Consider the following 22084-nt stretch of genomic DNA (forward strand, 5'->3'; position numbering starts at 1 on the left):
AACTAATAAACTTCCTGCCTTGAAAAGTAATAGTTATAATTAGGCATGTATGGCTTTTCCCACATTTAAATCTGATAAATCTATGGCAAACCAGCCTGGCCATTAATTATGCAGAAAAAGACAATGTAGATCCTAAAAGCAAATTTCCTATTGAAAGTCTATTGCATTTTCCAAATTTTGCCAAGAGAAAACTGTTAAGGAACCATCAGTTCTTCTCTCCAGCCCATATTTTACTCCAAAGACAAAATTTTTTCAGAATTGCACTTTAAAACACTTTCCATTCTAAGATAATCATAACTAGAACGTGGTATATGTTGGTATGATGGGCTCCTAGAATTTTAGAGCTGAAAGGCCCTTAAGAGTGAGTTCAATGAATCCCAATCTTTAAGAGCTAGAAAGGTACAATGACTTGTGCAAGGCCATAATTATTATTAGTGACAAAGCTGGGCCTAGAAAACACATCTGACCGAATTCTTTAACCCTCCTCCTCCAACCCAAAAACACCCCCATACACCTTCCACCCTAGGGCAAGTTATATACTTCATCTTCTGGTTCTACCTGGGCTTAGATAACCTGGGATCACTCGTTTAGTATCTACAAAAATAACCTATTTGAGTCAAATATTATAACACATCGAACAGAAATTTTTTAAGGCACACTATATCAATACCGTTACTGGAAGGTTCATCTTTAAAGCACTTTGAATTCCATCACTATGTTAAAGTCTTGAAGTTTGTTTATTGTCTTTTGTCGTTATTTATCTTTAATCATTTCCCATGGTTAGTTCTTTTTCTACTTTTGGTCAAACATTTTCAGGTAAAGTCTAAACTAGCCATCTTTTCCAATCCACAATCAGAGGTATTTGCTCTTTTACTTTTTTTCCAATTCTTTCTCAGAAATCCTTGACTAACTTCCCATTTCCCTACACCTGGCTACTTCCTGTCTACAACTCTGTAGCAGCTCCCTGACACCATTTTATAAAGTATAGTGCTGACTCTTAACTCTTGAAGACAAAACTCTCTCCCTTCACTGGAACTAAGCTTTGTTCATTGTGCAGGAAGCAGGAGAGGACGGAGAAGTCATGGGACACATGAAAAATGTAATGCCCAAGCACCTCCTAATCAATGTAACATTTCTGATTGTAGAGCTCATATCGTCAAAGAAACTTGTGATAAATAAAGCAAATCCTCAAGTTTGCTCAAGTAAATTGGTTCTAATTATTTTCCAATTCTGGCAAAAGGATAGTGGTTATCTTTCATTCAGCACTGGTCCTTATCCGTAACATCAAACAGGGTCTCTATGTACAGATAATGGAGGCATAGCAGCCACTAAGACAGAAGCAGATGCATGTAAACACATTAGCGCAGTGGTGTCCCATGGTTTCCAAAACACACTGGACAGAAGCCAAATCCCTGGGCCTTAAGTCGAGCAGAACAGCTGCAAACCCTGCAATGGAAGGCGCACACACACCATCGGCAGAAAGCACCACAATTTCAGGAAAATCAAAACCAAGCAAAAACAAAAGCGATAAAAAGAGAGAACCAGTACTCCACAGAAATTTAAAAAAATATAAAGGCAACATTAAAATCCAAACACACTTTTAGGTTTTTACTGAATTTTTATTATTCAATTTTATTTTCTGTCCCATTTGGGACTCGCCTTCTGGTACTTCCTCTCAGACTGCACTGAGAAAGGCTAAACTCTGAGGCCAAGAGCTTCCAGATGCTTAAATTACAAGGAGGCCAAAGCAAATGCTACTCTTACCTGTGATGATGCAAATGACCACTGCAGCTCAGGGAGATTAAGAAGGTGATGAAAGCAACCTGGTAGACTTTCTGCAAAGAATTCTCAGAAGGCAAAGGAAAGCACTTTTTCCCTTAAGTGTTTAAGATCCAGGAAAGAGTCAGCTGGGAGCAAGTCGATAATTTTAATAGGTTTAAATATGATTCTGCACCATAGGAGGGTTGTGGGGTGGGGTAACCTCCCTCCTGTAATTACTGTATACGGAAACCAGTGCTAGACCAAGCTCCTTGGCCTTGGTGCCACATCTGCATTCTGCACCAGGATGAAGGTGGGGGGCTTTTATTTCTGATTGAACACTGGTGGTCAAGCATTGCCCATGACAGTCCAAGAGAGATGAACATTTAGGAGAAGCTCAAAAATTCTTACCTGCCACTTACTCCTATTTATAAGCACTGGTTAGGAGACCCTTACTTACCCTAGCCATCATTCATATGTAGAACATGCTATGGACAGAGAGAGAACCTAAAAACTGGGCACGCTTCTCTTCCTGCCTTACGTTACTGCCAGGAGGTCATTCTTAGATAGAAAATTTCAACTTCCCCTTGGAGACAAATGTCCTCGAGGGTGCTGAAATCATAAAAAAATCCATTTAGAGTGGAATTCAGGGTGTTGAAAAAAAAAGAAGCCTGGCTCTCTAAAACAGTTAACTAGCGTCAACTGATTGACAGGGAGGTCTGGGGAGAGTCTGAACTAGCCAGGGTTTGTTTCAACCACATGCAGACACCCCAAAATTAGGAAGCTAATTTCTAAGTAAACTGGGAGACTGCTGTATACTCTCGAGATTAAGAGGTAGGTACCCCAAAGCCTCATCTTCTTCTAGCCCCAAGGCATGACCTTTTAACTATGAGTCTACCTGAGTCAGGCTCCTGCAAGTACAAGTACCAAATGCCCAGCCCAGTCCATGCCTACAAACTTCTGCAGAGCTTTGTGGCCATTTGGGTAATTCTGCTTTTACAAGGAAAGGAGCAAGGGGGCAGGAGAAGGAGGCGTGCAAGGGAAAAAAATCGTTAAATAAAAGAAAAATCACTGGGTTAATGTTCCCCATTTTCACATAGACAAGGTTTTCTTTTTCCCTTTCCAGAAGCAGGTTCTCTAATTCAACAGTGCCAACTGCAGCAGCCTCTAACTCTACTCTAAGTCCTCTTCATAGGCATCTTCTGAGTTGCTATAAAGAACACACAAGTAACTTGCTATTTTCCATAGAAGTATATAGATTCAAGGCCCATGTCAGATTACCTCCTGTGTTATTACCAATATCCTCATAAATGTAATTTACTATTTTTATTTACTCTCTCTAAATCAATCAGTTCTTTAAGCCTGAACTGGCTCTAGGGACTCCTACTGAGTCCTTGACAAGAAGGTGTAAAACCCAGAAGATCTTTCCATTAAATGGAGAATGCTTCCTCAACTATAATAAGGACAGATGTGGGCTAGAACTCTTTCTGGCCAGAAGCACTGGCTCTGTGGTGGCTTCTCCCTCCCTCTCCTTCCCACCATACAAGCAGCAAGACACTATCTAGAAAGAGGTGGCCACAAAAGCTCCTGTGTCTGATGTCTTACTTGTACCTGCTACTACAGATGAAGGGAAGGATTCTGAGCCAACTGCTCAGCTCACTGTTACCACACAGAGGAACAGGGTTGGAACTTAGTTTCCTTTTTTAAGACACAAGAAAGGCCAGTGTGAATGGCTTCCAAACTATTTCTGGGGTTGCCAGCCTCTGGAATGATAGTGTGGCAGTGACTGCTGTGCCAACAGTCAGTCATCAGAGTCAAACTATCTGTCAACAGATCCAACTCTGACTTTGAAACAGCATGATGGGGTTTTAAAAAATACTTTGCAGCTTAGAGTCACCTGGCTCCTAACAGCAAGACATAAGGAGGAAATCTCAGGCTGCTGCTTTTAAGAGAATAGGAGACTAGCTGGGCAGGACCAGTGAGGAGTATACTGCTGCAGTGGAGGGCTGTTATCAGAGAAGCACATGCTACTGTTTTAGAAAAGAAAAAGAGCTAGAACTATGGAAATATCCAAGCTTACATGCCACCCAACAACCAAAACACATCACCACACCACACTCATGGCAACATTCCCATCACAGAACAGGATGACACTAAGTCACAGTGAGGGAAGAGGCTGGGCAGACACAAACTTAAAACCATAGAGGTGAAGGCAGCTACTCAGAGAGCTTCAAACAGTTGAACAGAAGAAATAAAAAGTAGTTAGACTGGGGAGAGAAATAAAAATAGAAAGGCACCAGAGAATAAATCAGCAAAAGGATAGCAGAAAACCTACTACAAAATTAAAGTAGAGGGAAAGAAACAATTCAACACTATCCTGGTTTGACTGCTTGGTTTTGTGAGTTTTAAGTGTTTTTTTTTTTTTTCTTGTTGTTAGCCTCCCCAGTTCTCCCTCCCCACCTCTTCCCAATGCAGATGATTTTGGACAATCACAAATTTCCCCAAGTTCTTTGTTCCTGAGGAGAAAGACACAGAGAAGGGTTGGGGGATAAGGGAGGTAAAGAGGACAGCAAAGAAGAAAAAAAAAAGTTGCCACAAATATTTTCATACACTACAACCAGAAGGATCGTGGGTTTGAAAAAACGAAGACAAGGGGTGGGGTGAGTGATCATACTGGGGAAGAGGGAAAGGAAGCAGAAGGGAAGGGTCATCGGGCCACCTCTAGTGACTACAGTACTACTACTGTAGGGTGCTGGACTCACTCTGAAGGACGCTTATGGTGGCCTGGGCTCGAATCCATGTTATGGAAGGGTTTTGCCTCAAGTCATTCCTCTTGGGGTCGTTGCTGGCCCTGCACTCGTAAGTCCCAGAGTCCTCCAAGGTGAGCCGGGTTATTCTCAGCACACTCACGCCGTTTGACCCGTAGGCGGTGTTTACGGTGACACGGCGCTTCCGAGCACCGTCCCACAGCTGTCTGAAAGACTCTGCCCGGTTGACTTCTGCGTACCACCACTGGATCTCTGGCGTGGGGCTCCCGACCACGTCACAGTACAGCTCAAAGGCGTCCCCAGTGAGCTTAGTTTCTGACATGGGCGACTTGACAAACCCAGCTAGAGGGAGGGGGAGCAGGAATGCAGTGACAGGCCAATCAGAAAAAAAAAAGAATCAACAGGTGTTAATAGTAATTTAAAGAAAAGAAAAGAAAAGAAAAAAGCAAATGAGCTGCAAAGAACAAAAAGGATTCATTTTTAAACTATAAAGAGACAGTAAACAGCATTTCATACAAGCTTTTAGAAGAAGAACCACCCTGGGAAGCTTATGAAGCAAAGGCAGGCTAATTACAAGCTGGGGCAGCCCAGGTGCTGGCCAGGCAGAAGCAAGCCCACTGGAAAGCGTTTTAGCAATGGGCCCAGCCAGTAGGAATGAGAAAGCCTCGGGTCTCAGGGAAATCTCTTTCCTTAGAGCACAAACCATTACCTTTCCAAACTCAGGCAAGTGATGAAAGATAACGGGAAGTGGCAATAGGTTATATGCAAGTCAGGATCTCTCTTTTGGATGGGTGAACACTTCGTTAGACATGCAATGTCTTTTATGGGTCACAACAAGAAGTGTTAACTGATCTACTGACACCTTCTTTTGGGAGTCACAATCCAAATTTCAACTGAAAGGCTAGCAAATTTCTCTCTCATGCAGGATCCTATCCTGAATTCAGGTTAGACTTTCCCCACATCCTCTTCTTCCCTGGGCCCATGGCAAACAACCCAAATGTCTGTGAAGCAGCCTCGACCTGAATGCAGACCCTCAGGCACAGGAGAGCAAGACAGTCTGTACTTCAGAGTAAGAAATACTATGGGGGTCAGCTCAGGAGTAGAACCAACAGTAACAGTTACTCAACTCATTGCCAGTGTCTGGAGGGACTATGCCCTCCATAATCCCATAAATTTATACAAGTAAAAAAATCTCCTGAAAAGTCTTAAAAATAACCATGGGATAAAAACAAAAACAAAACAAAACAAAAAAATAACCATGGCATTTGACAGGCTCTCTTCACATTAATTTAGTTGCCTGGCTCCTAGAGGCCAGATCAAAAAGAATGAGAACTGTACAATGATGAATGAAACTAAACTCTATGGTGAAGGTTAGGCCCAGGCACTGCCCAGGAACTAAAAGTTGATGACTACTTCCAACGGCCCATAATTTGCTTGAGGTTACACTTCCATAAGACAAGGTGGCAATGGCAAAAAGAGAGTAAAAAAAAATCCAGACTTACTGGAAGAACTTGGAGAGGGGTCCATATCACAGTGCAAGCATACTCTCTCTCACCCATTTACTCCACCACCAAGGGTTCATTCAGCATTTTTACCAATTCAGGCTAAGGTAATTCAGTATCTAAAGTACAGGTGAGAAGCTAAAAGAGGGTACTCTGAGTCACTCTTGGGACCTAGCCAGATCCTCTGCAATGAGCAGAGTGGGGCCAGTATCTACCAACATCAGGTGGAGAATATTTCACAGGAGAGGTATGAATTCAATGGAAGTTTTCCTACAGACCAAAAGCCAAGGATATAATGGGGCTGGCTGAAAATGCAGGTTGCTAAGTGGAAATTTTTCTGTTTATATCCATAGAAGTATTTGCCTTTGGAGATAAACTCTACACCAGGGACCTCAGAACTCTAAGGGACGTACTACAGTTACTCAAGTAGAGGTCAAGAACTCCAAATTCATACTAGTCTTTCAATTCATAAAAGATTCAGAGTCTGGGAAGGACAGGAAACAGTAATTAACAGCCTTAGATTAATTGTTCTGCCTTCAAATGCCACTCTAAACTACCTTTTGAGATGCAACATCAGTTCCTTGAAAGGAACTAGCTATGAGAGGCCCCAAGAAGCCAAAAAGATATCATTCTCAGATGCAGGGGAAGTTTTAGAATTCCAGAAGGGAGACACCAAGCCCCTGCAAGAAAAGCTGAGCTCACTCCCAGATAAAGGGGTACCCAAGAAGCTATGTTTTAGTCTCACAAACTGCCACCTGCCCACCTGTCAAAGTCAATGCCAACTAATATACAGAGAGAAGGAAGCTGGTTTTGTTCATTTTACTACTGGTTCAATCACTAAAGAAAACTGGTTATCAGTAAATCCCTAGAGAGCAGTAAAAAGTATTACTCTGTTTTAATCATATTCTTATCATTAAGTGGAAATCACAAATGCTTATTCTCACATTCTCTGTGAACTGGGGGAGTTTATGTCCTCTCAAATGCTGTGATTATGTGCTTGATTATGCTCTAGAAATATGTTGCTAGTGGATTTGTTCTGTATTTTTTCTCCCTTCTTCTGAATTGCACTTCAAAACAAGCTTAGATTTAAGTCTGTTCATCCAATCTACTAACTACGCTAACGTAAAAGGAATGCCTGCAAATATGTCCAGAACCACCAAGAACCCATCCGATTCCAATATAATCACAAATCCCAACACACCACAATTCAAAGGTAGCTGAGAAACAGTCTGAACACAATTCCCCACTGCAGAGAACCAAAAAAGTCACTCAAACTGACACTGCAACCCCTGGACAAGACACTCCAAAGGAAGGAGGAATGCTGATCTGATTTAGTTCAGTTTTCTACTTGCATACAGGACAAGAGGACCAAGTTGAAAATGTCCTTTGAATTAGTAAATTAAATGATATATATTTAAGCAACTTATCTAAAAACAAAAGTAAAAATCCCTTAAACACTAACAACAGACATCTATCTGTGCTCTCTTTGACAGCTATTACTAGTATTACTTATCATTAGACATGTATATCAACAGGTAACATTTTCTAAGTATGTGTTATGTGTTAGATGATGTGCTAAGCACTTTTACATGATCTCATTTAATCCTCACAACATGACATAGGTGCCATTATAATCCCCTTAAAGATGTGGAAACTAAGGCCCAAAAAAGTTGAGTACTTTCCCCACAGTTATAAACTAACAGTGAAAGAGTCTGGACTGGAATACAGGTGTGTCCAAAGCCAAAGCATGGTCTCCTAACACTTTCCACAATTGCAGTCAATGTGCCTCACTGGGCCAGGAAAGTTTTTTGTAGTTAAAGTTACAGATATTTTTGTCACCACTTAAATGTAATTAATTAATTAATTAATAATTTCAGGCTATGAAAATTCAGGACCCCTCCATTGGAATGTGCAGCACACTACAATCACTAACTCCTTAAAATTATAATTCTATTAAAGAATGGAGATAGAACAGCACAGAATCAAAGAGGTCCTAAAGCAATTCTGTTTGTGCGTGTGTGTGTGTGCTGGGGAAGGGGGAGAGAAGAGTGAGAAAACAAAAGATGGTTCAGAAGCAAGACTTCCCCATAGTTCTGATGATTCCACCACTCTTCTCTTGAAAAGCCTGGCTTCATAGGAAAGAGTTTAAAAAAGACATTACAGGCAATTCTCTGGTGGTGTGGTCAGTGGCCAAATTAATAAAGGGCAGCACCTGAAATTTTTATAAAACAGTTTACAAAGCGCTTTCACACATATCACATCTCACTTCGTTCACATAATTTCACAAGGCTCATAGGGCAAGTACAGAGACAGGTTCATGATTTGATCAAGATCACTTAGGTAGCTAATCCTGAGTGGAGCTGGAATCAAAACACAGGTCTTCAGCTCTTAGTCTATGGTTCTTTCCAATAAACCACACTGCCTCTAAACAAACCAAGTAGGGGATTCCTTGATAGCTGAACACTCATCAAAAATCATGAAAACAGATCTATTTCTCCTCCTAGCAGTAGGGAAAAGAAAAAAAAAAAAAAAAAAAACACCCTCTCTACACAGTACTGTGGCAAGGGAAAGTTTATTAGCAACCATCTACCTGATTGTCATCCAAAATTAGCTCCAATTCAGGAGAAGACAAGAACCAGCTCGCAGCAGCAGCAGCAGCAGCAGGAGGCAGGCAGCTCAGAGCCTAACTCACTGCCCTGCCTTTCATTACCAAGGGCTTTCAAATATGTGCCCTCAACATGAGAGCACACACTGCCTAAAGTTGGGAGACCAGCAAAAGCATCTGTTTGATCTCCAGGTCAAAGCTCATCCAGTATTTTGGAAAGAGCCTAATTTCAGAAAAACAACCTCCTGCCCCTTCTCCACCATCATCTCCACCCACTGTAATATGTAACTGGGCTCAGATCTCAAACAGGTTTGACAAAGTACTAATATCACTGCATTCAGTTCAACAACGATAAAGAGGTGAGCCAAAGACTGGTCACTGGCTTTGTGGGACGGAGGAACTAGAAGCTGAGGGTGGAGTAGGGTGGCAGGCATAGTATAAAAAATGAAGACAGTAAATCCAGGAAAACCATAAAGTAAAACAGCATAACTGGGAATGGGGGATGGGAAGCGAAGATGACAGCTGGGGCTAGCAGCAGAGAAAAGGAGGAGCTCTCTGGCAGGAAAAACTGGATGTGTAGATATGCAGCAGAGAGTGAGAAGAAAAAGGGAACACAGAAGAGCAAGTTGAGCCCAATCCCAAGAAAACTGCTTTTACATATGCCCTAAGGTAGCAAAAAAGCTAACCTAGCCCCACACATGAGGGATCATCGATGATTTTTTATAACGGAAATTCTCATTTACCTCCAGGGCAATCAGTGACCAGATTATAAAACTCACTTATCTCGCTCTCTCAGCTGACTACTGCCAAGGCCAGGCCTTTAAATTTAGCCTGCTTTTGTCACCTTTTATTTTTTTTAAAAACAGCTGTTCCCTTCAAGCCCCTCTCTACTACTAATTCCCTGTGGGTGGCTCATGCTGTTCTTCCCTTCATGCTTCATAATAAAGAGGAAATGACAGCCAAGGACACAAGAGCTTTCACTCCCCCTCCCTCACTCACTCATATCATGCACCTCAAAAAGAAGAAAGACTCTGAGCAAGACAAACTGATATCTAACTGCAGTTATAGGTATGGTATTTCAAACCTAAGTGACTACGACACAGCCTGACTGTCCTTACTGTTTATTTTATTAATTCTTTTTTTATGAAATAAACGTCTTTATTTATTTTTTGGCTGTGTTGGGTTTTCGTTTCTGGGCACAGGCTTCCTCTAGTTGCGGCGAGCGGGAGGGCTACTCTTCGTCACGGTGCGCGGGCTTCTCATTGCAGTGGCTTCTCTTGTTGCGGAGCACGGGCTCCAGGCGCGTGGGCTTCAGCAGTTGTGGCACACGGGCTCAGTAGTTGTGGCTCATGGGCTCTAGAGCACAGGCTCAGCAGTTGTGGTGCACGGGCCCAGCTGCTCCACGGCACGTGGGATCCTCCTGGACCAGGGCTCGAACCCGTGTCCCCTGCATTCGCAGGTGGATTCTTAACCACTGCACCACCAGGGAAGTCCCCTTACTGTTGATTTTAACCACTTATCACTATTCCTCAACACCAAAGGCAGGTCATAAGTCCATATGCACTCATTCTGTGTTTACCAACCAAGGGTAAGTCAGACCTGAGGCTCTGAGAGTGGATGAAAATGGGGTAACCTCATTCTCTACAGCAGGAAGGATGTATATGGGTCTGATCTCACAGATTAGTCTGCTCTGTAGGTGAAAGATGGCAGCAATTACAAAGCATTTTCCAAATTCAAACCTGTTCCTTTCACAGCTACCTGTATCAGGCAGACATGACAAAGGCTTAGAAATTAAGATCTTCTCCATCACTAGCTTCTAAGCCAGGGCCCATCCTTTATTCTGAAATTATAGTATCAAAATAGCTAAAATAATCTGCTTCGGCATATTTTAGCCAGCTTTCTGCTTTAAAAAAAAGGAAAATCTAGTTGAAAGGAGACTATGTGGTTTAGTGGTTAAAAGCAGCAAACTCTAAATTCGGATTACATGGAGGTGCTGTCACTAATTCTATGACCTTAGGCAAGTGACCTAACCTCTGAGCTTCTCCCTAATCTGTAGACCTGGGCTAATAATAGTAACAACCTCAGAGAGTTATTGTGAGGATTACATGAAGTTGACATAACACAGCTTAAAACAGTGCCTGGGACATAGTAAGCACTCAATAATGTTAGCTATTATTATATGTCTCCATAGAAATAATGCTGAACAAGCCATATGCAGCAGCCTTCAGCACTGTTCCACAACAGACTGGGAAGCAGAAACTTTGTCTTAAATGAGTTCCAACTTAGAATCCAACTTCTTCAATAAACAACAAAAAATTAATTTTAACCTTTCAAATGAGAACTGGAATGGAAATATTAATTGCAGAAGGCAATGAAAAAGTTGGGGAGTCTTCATTCCTTCCTATCCTTAGAGCAAACTAAAATAGAGTGATAATAGCAGTGTGGACTCAAAGAATTAGCAAATGTTATTTCAGAGGTATAAGTCATTAAATCTGAGATACTATGAACAATACGGAAAGCCCAAGAGTAATGAGAATAAAAAAGAGGCAGTACAAGATTCTCCTTTAAAAAAAAGAAGTAAAGAATAAGCCTACTAATTACAAATTAAGCTGCTAAGCAATGATATATGGGAAGATACTGGATACTTGGCAGGCCAAACTGTAAATTCACAAAAATGTAAGATAACATGGTAGTTACAGGATTCTGGATTACGTCAGATTAGTTTATTTTAAAGAAAGAGTGTCAGCTTTTGAGTCAGTACCTCCACAGCTTAAATTCTCTTAACTTCGAACAGTTTCTTCAAGTGAGAATGATGTCACTTAGGGTAGTTATAGAAGTCGTGTGATATATATGGAAGAGTTCTGTAAAGCTCTACAATGTTAAGTTACTTTAGGATAGATAAGGAATAAGCATCTGATATGACTGATCTTCAACAAGGATTTTCATTCAGTCCTGTTGTCAATTCCTTTTGACAAGCTAAACAAGCATGATCTACCTAGATCCATGGGACTAAAACTCAATGACCAAAAAAAAAAAAAGTTGTAAGTATGATAAAAAGCCACAGGCTTCTCTCAACCCAGAAAATATACACAAACAAAAATTTGCATATAACACAGGGGTGTCCCAAACACCAGGTTAGACACCCTGAGTCTTGACTGTACTGCTATTGGATGTGTGGATAGATTAAGTGTCTCTCTATTTAAACTGAGAGCTCACCTTATAAGGAAATGAGCCATGGTTTACAACATCTGGGTTGTTTTCTTCAACTTCTTCAAACTCAGTCTCCTCATCTGAAAAATGGGGATAATAATTCCTACCTTCTTCACAAGGTCATGGTGAGGTTCACATGAACAATGTATGTAAAGTTACTTTGTAACCTGTAGAGCTAAAAATGGAATTATATAACATGGCCATTTTATGTAAGCATTCTACTCTGTAACTTAAAGGATGACCTAAACCATTCCTAGGTATTCTGTTGAGGTATCTCAAAAACACTGTGGGTTGAGAAAGTTGGGGGGACAGGGCTCAGAGACTCACCCATGGGGGATGGGAGTTGTCCGTCGTACTTTTTCTGAATTTTTCAATTTTCCAAAAGAAAAAAGTATTGAAAACCAATGATTCAAAGAATTTCAACATGTTTCAAATAGGATGTGACATTAAATAAGGTAAGATTGCCAGCATTAAATTTTTTAAAATTAGAATAAACTCTAGTTTAAAAAAAAAGAGAACTTGACACCAAATCTAAGAAATAGAAGGGACTGAACTTTTTAATAGCAGAGAGAACAATCAGCTCAAAAATGACCTCTCTTGCATTTCTTCATGCATATCTAACATGCTCCAGGCAGGGGCTCAGTAACACATGCCTATGTCCCTGAATATCCTCAAATGGGCTATAACAGATTGAAAACTCTGCTTATAGGTTATCTATCATAAAATTCTAGCCCTTAGTCTATGTTTTTATAGTCCTCAGGTAAACAGCTTCATTATTAAAGACTCTCCTTGAGACTAACAACATTTCTTCCTCACCTCAGGGAGGAAAGGGGAATTTTAATTTAATCTTGAGCAAAGAAAATGAAGTTAAATATAGATCAGGTCTCAATTTTGACTGTGACATCAAAATAACCATAACCTTAGTTTTTAAAAACTAAGGATGTGTCCAAGGGGGAAAAATGCAGTAGCCACAAACTGCTGTCAAGCTAGTCTTTTTAGAATTTGAGAAAATCTACTTTCTAACTCTATAAACAGTAGTCAAACTGCTAGTATACAAAGGAAAAAAGCTAGTTTTGCTAGCCATTAAAAACCACAGAAGTCTCATCCAAAGGAAACAGACAATGCATACAAACCAGCAGTATCTCAAAGAGTGTTCTTAATGAAAGGTTTCGTTTCAAAGAAACCCTTACATATTTAAGCAAATGCTAACAAAAGCTCTTATCCCAAGAGACTGTCAAAACTGGCTAAGGACCAATCTAGAACCACACCCAAAGGGAACACTGAAGACAGAAACAAGTTTTTTGGCAGGGGGAGACACTATTACAGAGCATTTTAAGAGTATGCCTCAGTTGACCCTTCAATTAGGATTTATTAAAGGCAAAATGAAAACAATACTCTAGAAAGGTTGAATATTCCAGTTAAATAAACCATTCATTCTCAAAAGCCATGGGGGGAATTCCCTGGCAGTCCAGTGATTAGGACTCAGCGTTTTAACTGCTGAGGACCTGGGTTCGATCCCTGGTCAAGGAACTGAGATCCCACAAACCGCATGGCCACGGCCAAAAACAAAACAACAACAAAAAACTAAAAAAAAAAAAAAAATTATGTAATCCTTACCTATACCACTCAAAAGCCATGGGTAGTTACTAATCAAAAGTTAACCTCCACTAATTACTTTTTCTGTGAATTTCACTTGTCTATAAATTCAATATAACTTTTGATAACAAACTCACTTTCTTGTCCCTGACAACATACCAACAATCAGGATTTAAATATTAAAAATAACACAAATTCAGCTCATTCTTCCAGAGGATAATACAATTCATCTCATTCTTTCATCCTCATATATCCCATGAGAATGACAATGACCACAAGTAGTTGGAGCTGACAGTCTGGATTTAACCTAGAAGACATTTTAACTGAAAGAGGTAGGAAGCCCCCTCTCCCAGCTTCTTTTAAACAGCCATTCCCAGAAGCCAGAGTCAAATACTCTGCACACAGGGAAATTCAATCTTTGAATCACATCCCAGGATGTTAGGTAATATAGTCAGTCCCAGTCTTCCCAGTTGATGAATTATTTCCAAAGCATAAATAGCTTATAGCGGAAACCACACTGGAAACTTTGTTATTATATATTAAAGGCAACACTTTCCTTAGATGGCAAAATCCTAGAGCAGTGATTCTTAAACTATCATGCATTAGAACCACCTGTTAAAACACATACTGCTGGGCCCCATCCCTGGAGATTCTGATTCAGTAGGTCTGGAGTGGGGCCTGGGAATGTGCATTTGTAACAAGTTCTCAGGTAATGCTGGTATTGCTGGTTCACAGACCACACATTGACAACTAATGTATTAGAGAGTCTGAAACTGCTAAATTTTTAGCTTTTTCAAATAGAAGAGAATAGGAGAAAAGGAACCACACAGATGTTTCTGAAACCATATGAAGACTCTCCTAGCAGCTGAGTCTGTGATTCATAACCAAAAGAGGAAATGTGGCCAAAATGGTTGCTAAAAAACTGTCACTCACTATGACTTCATAATGACTTTTATCTTGTATTCGTTCAACTTATCTGTAAGTTGAGAGAAGGCTTTCAAATTCAATTCACCAGTTACTGAGGGCTTATTTACTAAGGACTGTGCACAGGGATAATTAAAATAAACTTTGCTCCTACAGGGACTCAACCTTGCAAAACATGAGACAGAAAAATAATTACAATACAATTGGCAATGGCCACTTTTACAACAGATGTGTAAAAGACAACAGAAACATATAAGAAATGGTTTTGCTGGGGGGAGAGGGCTTATATACGCACAGAAACCTTATGCATAAAATCTGAGTGCAGGGACTTCCCTGGTGGTGCCGTGGTTAAGAATCCGCCTGCCAATACAGGGGCCATGGGTTTGAGCCCTGGTCTGGGAAGATCCCACATGCTGCGGAGCAACTAAGCCCGTGCGCCACAACTACTGAGCCTGCGCTCTAGAGCCCGCGAGCCACAACTACTGAAGCCAGCACTCCTAGAGCCCGTGCTCCACAACAAGAGAAGCCACCACAATAAGAAGCCCGCGCACCGAAATAAAGAATAGCCCCCAATCACCGCAACTAGAGAAAGCCCACGCACAGCAACGAAGACCCAACGCAGCCAAAAATAAATTAATTAACTAATTAATTTTAAAAAAATCTGAGTGCAGTCTTGTCAGTTGGGGAGATGGCCTTGCTCTAGGCAAGAGGAAACAGTTTTTTTTTTTTTTTTTTTTTGAGGAAACAGTTTTGAGCACAGTGTTGAGAAGTGCCAGAAATGATTAGTTCTAAATAAAGTTCAAAAAATTCAACATTTTTTGAGTGCTTTTATATGTCAAGCACTTGTTAAATGTTCATGCTATTCATAAAAATAAGACAGTCTATGGCCTCAACACCTCACAATTTAGGGAAAATGACAAGCATCCTCTGCAAGCTAAGCAGCTTGGAGTTCTTTCTATAGAATAAGTGATGTCATGGATCTGACTGGTGGCAGTATGAAGGATGGATGCAAATTGAGAAAGGAGTTAGGAAACTCATTCAATAATCCAAATGAAAAATGAGTCTGAACTAATTAAGAGTAGCTCTAGGAATGGTGAGAAGATGATGGATGTAAGATATGTTTACAGGATAGAATTAACTGAAATTATTGACCATGGAGTGGAGAGTGATGCTATAAACGGAATAAAGGAAGGCAGGCTGAGAATTGGCTTTGGAGGCACATACAGGATGGGCTATGGTGGTGAGATGTTCAGATGTAACCAAAAAATGTGGATCTGGTATTCAAGAGAGAAGCAGAGGCTAGAAATATGCACTTGGGAATTATCAGCTTAGGTGGAAGTTGAAGCTATGGGAGGAAATGAGATCACTCAGAGGATGAAAAAGGAACTGAGGATGGAACTTTCTGCATAATTATAGTTCTTTCCAAATGATTCACCAATGAATGTAATGCACTTTTATTAGAATAAAATACACCAAAATAGGAATTAATCCCTTCCTATATCTGGGCAACACTGAATAACATTAGGTAAACAATTTATTATTCTGTTTTGGGAGATTAAAAAGAAGGATCTTCACATGTTCTTGCTGTCAATGACTCAGATAGAAGGCACAGTATCCATGCCAGAATCTCCCAAAGCAACATTAGACTTTACTTGAGTAGACCATGTAATGCTATTAACCTTAACAAAGAATCCTTAACCTTTCATAAAAATAGCACCTATTTGGCTCCAAACATTATCTTGGGAAATGCTTTTTCTTTGAAAAAGCTAACGCTTAATCCCGACTAAATTTTCTCAACTTTTTAAAAAGGAAAACGTACAGAATCTCAGCCTAAAGCCCAAGGCTAAACCAACTCTCACTCTGCACTCTGCAGTGGAGACTGAAATGAAACAAAGCCAATATGCCACAGACCAAGTGATTCCACAGGGGGAAAAAAAATCAACAAGAATTGTAGCTCCTATTTTACACTGTTTTTAAAAGTTTGTGAAGTCTGCAATGTTTATGTCCTTCTTCCTGCCTTCTGGTCCACTTCAATATTTCTGTAAATACTAACCAGATACGATTTTGGAAAATAAGGGAAGTGCCCAAGAGATTCTCCACTTCAACAATGGCACAGAATGGGAAATTTCCTTCCCCACTCTGGGCCCCAATGGTCTCTAAATTTTAAATTTTGAGGAAACTCAATAGAACTACACTGAGTTTTATTTTCAATTTTTTAAAAATGACTTATGAAAACAAATTTGACTCCTTTACCTACGCACCGTATTAACAATGTGCTGAAATTGCAACTTTCCCACTATTTACATTGTTATGATGGCAAAATTATTTATATGAGTCCAAGGAATGTTTGGTTCTACACACTGTTCATGGAGATCTGTACTTCCTCCCAAATCTCAACAATTAATATAATTATAGTTCATTCCAGGAATTTCACTTGCTTCTCCAAGGGGGTTAGTAACATTAAGAAAGTTTTACATTTAAACAGGAGAGGAGAAAAAAGAAAGCCACTGGACAAATAATTCTTAAAGCAATAAGCAACTTCACCACCACCACCCATAAATGGGAATTTAACATACATTCAATCTGTTGTTAAAAAGAACTAAGATCCTTCTTGTGTTTCTAGATAGGCTTTAGTAAGCCTATCTAGAAACAGACTTTCAATAACACTTTCTTAAAATTAAATATACTTCCAGACAATGGAATATTATTCACTGCTAAAAAGAAATGGGCTATCAAGCCAGGAAAAGACATGGAGGAACCTTAAGTGCACAAAGCAAATCTAAAAAAGGCTACATACTATATGATTCCAACTATATGACATTCTGGGAAAGGCAAAACTATGGAAATGGCAAAAAGATCACTGGTTGCCAGGGTTTAAGGGAGAGGTGGGATGAATAGGTGGACCTCAAAGAATGTTTAGGGCAGTGAAACTATTCTCTAGTAATAATGGTGGATATATGGCATTATACATTTGTCAAAACCCGTAGAAGGTACAACACCAAGAATGAACTCTAACGTAAACTATGGACTTCGGGTGATAATGATGTGTCAATGCAGGTTCATCAACTGTAACTAATGTACCACTCTGGTAGGGATGGTGTTAGTGGAGGAGGCTGTAAGTGTGCGTGTGGGCAGGGGATATGTGGGAACTCTCTACTTTCTGCTCAATTTTGCTGTAAACCTAAAAGCACTCTAAAAAATAAAGTCTATTTAAAAAACTAAATATACTAACTGAAAATACTTATAATTATGTACTGAGATTTATTTGCCCTTGGGATTCAGTGTATCTGATTGCAGATAAAATTTTTAATGATACATAAATGCACAACTACCTTTGAGCAATGAGAATTCAGTTTTGCCCAACAAGCTAAGTAACACTCACCTATGTTGTGTTTCTGATGCAAGCACAGAAAACACAGGGCTCTTTTCTAGCCTATAAATCGTCTTAAACCTTGAGATCACCCTGATCTCCACTAGGCTATCTTTATTAATGCCCTCCTAACTCCACTGAACAGAAATCTCCCAGCTTAAGGAAAAGAATCTTACCCAGTACAGGAAGAAGTTTCATATGTGTTCATCACATTAAGTACTCGAGGGCAGATATTACATTTATGGGTAAAGTAACCACATAATTTACCATCAAAACGAGAACACTTTTAAGAAGGAAAGGGATGTTATGAATAATTTTGTTGCAATAGGCACAAACAGAATTATGATCACCCTACTTCGGGAAACGTGGAGGTTGTGTTGTGTACGATCAAGCAATTAGAGTGGAGTTATCCCAGAGTAAAACTCTAGGTCAATTAACTTCCAATTCTAAACACAGTATATTTGTGATTTACAAACTTTTCCCAAGAACGTTGAGCAATAATTTTCTAAGAACCCTTTTGATTGTTAAATAGCTAGGCCTCAAATTTAAATGTATCTAGTCCTACAAAAGCACCTCCAAATTCCTTGGGTTTTTTTTTTCCTCTATCAAAACTGATAAATCCTCAACCCCATTCTCCTACCATTATTTGGTAGCTATACCACCCTTGGTTCAGATAATTTTCCCATTAACCAGAATCTCTTGCCTTACTGTAAAGTATGCAGTATATAATCAAACCCTACTACCTTGATTTCAAGACAGTATACAAAGATCAATGAAGCCCAGTATTTGAAAAAGGTAGCTCTCTACTTAGTAGTCTGAAAGTATTATCATATCTAGCAAAATTATAAACCCTGCTACAGAATAGGCCAAGATTGACTCTCTAGAATGTTTTATCAGGTACTCTCTGATAGTGTTTCAAAAATGAATGCCAAACTGCATGGTAATAAAATGCTAGACACATCAATTTAAATTGTGACTTTAAAAAAAGTATAAGAATGTGTAGAGTGTCTTCCCTGGTGGCGCAGTGGTTAAGAATCTGCCTGCCAATGCAGGGGACACGGGTTCGAGCCCTGGTCCGGGAAGATGCAACATGCCACAGAGCAACTAAGCCTGTGTGCCACAACTACTGAGCCTGCGCTCTAGAGCCCACAAGCCACAACTACTGAGCCCGCACACCTAGAGCCCATGCTCCACAAGAGAAGCCTATGCACCACAACGAAGACCCAATGCAGCAATAAATAAATAAATAAATAAATAAATTTCTTAAAATGAAATATTGTATAGAAATCGTTCCATTTAATAACAAGGGTTATATGTAACACTGTATATAACATATATATTAAAATATGAAACCTCAGTTCCCTTGTGTGTATAATTAGAAGATTAGAACAGATGATTTCTAAGGTCCTTTCAGCTCTAATATTCTGTAAATCTATATATTATAAATGCTCAATTAACTGAAATAGAGTATTCTATAAATCCATGAAGATGCATGAGGCAATGTGTTTGTGAGAAAGAGTATATTTTAACAAATTATAAATCATCTAGAAACCAGGATACGTCTCTAATTCTGTATCCCCACAATTCCTTGCTATACATATTATACTCAATAATATTTGTTAAAAGAATGCTGAGAAACACAACTCTCATTAACCAAGGATTAAGCTTAAAACCCTTTCATTAAATTTCATCCTATTAACAACCTAAAATGTACTAGTGATTATGAGTACTTTAATGAACAGTATAATAAATAAAACCATCTTTCTTTGACTAGGAGAGTTTTTCGTATCAGAGCCATCTTTCTGAATATCAAGAGAATCATAAATTCTAGGAGACTAGACTATGACATATTTGAATTTACCAGAGATTTCGTAGAAGTTACTTATTAAAAAAAAAAAAATCAAATCCCTAATGTCAGTTTGTTTTCTTGCTATGCATCCATTAATACTAATAGGCAAGGAAATAAAAATTGAGTGTAAAACAGATTTCTGATTTGAAATTTTACTTTACATTAGAATGCAACTTTCCCATTCTTTTTCAAATTACGTAATGATTCTACCCATGATCAATTCTAAAAAAGAAGGAAGTTCAGATTCCCTGTAAACCTCCTAGAATCAAAAACAAACAGCCTAGAAATCTCTTTCTTTGAAAAGATAACCTTTAAGAAAAACATCTGTGGGGAAGGGGCAGGGAGTAGGACATTTTCTAACTATTATTATTTTTTTTAAAAAAGAACATTCCAAAAAGATTACTGAACGCATAACTGAACGTCTCTGAAACCAAATTATTATAACAGCAGCTAAGCTTTATTGATCATTCGTGTATGTCAGGCATAGTGCAAAGTATATTATATAATTTAATTCACTACCCCTTAAGGTCATACTGTCATTCTACAGATGTGCAGAGGCAGGATGCACACCCTGGCAGTGATAATTCCAAAGCTCAAAACACTATACTATACTACACTACCTCACTAATAGCAATGTTTTGTTTACTATGGACAATTAGAACTAAATAATATCTTACATACATTATTTAATTCAAAAACATTTTATCTTAGAATGACTGTCACACAGCATGTTCTATTATACTTCCTTCTCATCACTGTTACCAGTTCAGGCTTTTATCACTACACCACCATCCCCAATTATCTAACTTACCTCTATGGAACTTCTGTGTGGGCCTGTGAGTTTAAAAAGTATTTGACATTACTAACTGTGACTTAACTGTTTTCAGCTGGCATTACTAACTAGTAAACTGGAACTTAGTAGTAGATCTCCAGTTCTTACTGGCAAATCTTCAAGGTGGTTGCTACCCCTAAGATTTTCTTCCCACCAAGCGATGAAACATAATAGTACTTTCAATCCTTTTCCAAGCAGGGTCTCAATAGCACACCTCTGTTTTCTCCTATCGAGTGCATATTCCTGGATTTCAAAACTCAGGACAAATGACAGGTAGCTCTTTCTCACAAAGAAGCTGAGAAACCTTGCAATAAAAATTAGTTTACCAAGTCCATTTTGCATAGGATGATTATCTTTGTGCTATTTGATAGATTCTGCCTTAAAGGGATCATCTTTCTTTTGGTCTTATTTTCAACCGTGGACACATGTATTAGTATAAATATTTTAATCATCTACCTTGCAAAGTATCCACAAGACCTTTTTCAAGCAGATATCAAGACTGCCCAAGTGGACTGTGAACCAAAAACATCCTTGGGCAAAAACTTCAGAAGTAGGTCTACAAAGGGGTCATCCATTTCACTAATTTTAAAACCCTGCTCCTTAGGCCCTAAGGATTCTTTGGAACAATTAGAGGATTCCCTCTCCCCCAAACAGCTCTACATTTATCTAATTAACAAATTAAGATTTGACTTATTTTTTAAATAAAAAGAAAAAACTTTCTACTGCTATAGGTTGAAAGTTCCTAAATCTAATTCTTGCCCCAATCTAACACTTAGATATACCATGGTCCAAAGAGGCTGTAATGTAGTTTCGAACCCTCACCAGAATCCAAAATTCCTGATTGCTGTTCATTAATGTTCCGTCTACTAAAATCTGTTCCTTCCTCAATTCCTCAGGAAATCCCAATATTCAGTCAACAATCTAAATCTACTCTCTTCTTTTATAATTACTTCTCATTTGTACTCTTATCTTGTTTCAGGTCTTCATTATCTCATAACTCCACAATCAGGTAGTACCTCCACCTCCACAATGAGGTGGAGGATCAGGTTATATTACTTACCTACTGCCCCAAACACCAGCAAAAATTATTGCTGCTTCTCTTGAAAAGGGATAGCAAAATTGTATACAGAATGCTTCCATTAAAAATTAGTGGAGTGGTCCCAGGATTATTTACATGGCTAAATAGTAAATGTATAAACATTTAAGATTTCCACCAAAAAAATATGACTGAGGATAAAAATACAGCAATATATTGTTCTTTTTCCATTTAATGAAGCTTTTCCCTGTTTGGAATGAGAAAGGTCCTCTCAGTGTGCCAATTTCTATATCAAGAATTCAGTCATCAACATAATTCCCTTCAGTGACAGTAACAACAGATGAATCCTAGAGGCTCCATACACTTATATAAATGAAAATATCTGTCACTCCAATTACTATACTCAAAAAATGAAGGCTATAAATACCACGATGAATTATAACATAATTAATACTACTAGAGCATTACAGCCTGTAAATGACATGTCTACAAAGAACAAGCTTTGAAAAGATACACAACAGACTACTGACAGTGCTTATTCTGAGGAGTGGGAATTGAGGGGTAAAAGGGGGAACTTTAATATTTTACTTAAAACACCTAAGTATAATTTGAAATTATCATGTTAAGCAAGTCC

The 22084-nt window shown here is 39.1% G+C and overlaps 1 protein-coding gene across 3 annotated transcripts in view; it reads right to left on the reverse strand.

The window, feature by feature from the left end:
- Positions 1–22084, reverse strand: part of NPTN (neuroplastin) — a 66554-nt gene that overhangs the window by 29170 nt on the left and 15300 nt on the right. The window contains exon 2 of one of the 3 annotated variants that reach the window (XM_082444224.1): positions 4521–4868. The exons of the other annotated variants lie outside the window; for them this stretch is intronic. Within the exon in view, the coding sequence (XP_082300350.1) occupies positions 4521–4868 (348 nt within the window). The remainder of the gene's footprint in view (positions 1–4520; positions 4869–22084) is intronic. 3 annotated transcript variants of the gene reach the window in all.

This window comes from Balaenoptera physalus, assembly GCF_965194825.1.
Source record: "Balaenoptera physalus genome assembly, chromosome: 2".
Classification (NCBI taxonomy): Eukaryota; Metazoa; Chordata; class Mammalia; order Artiodactyla; family Balaenopteridae; genus Balaenoptera; species Balaenoptera physalus.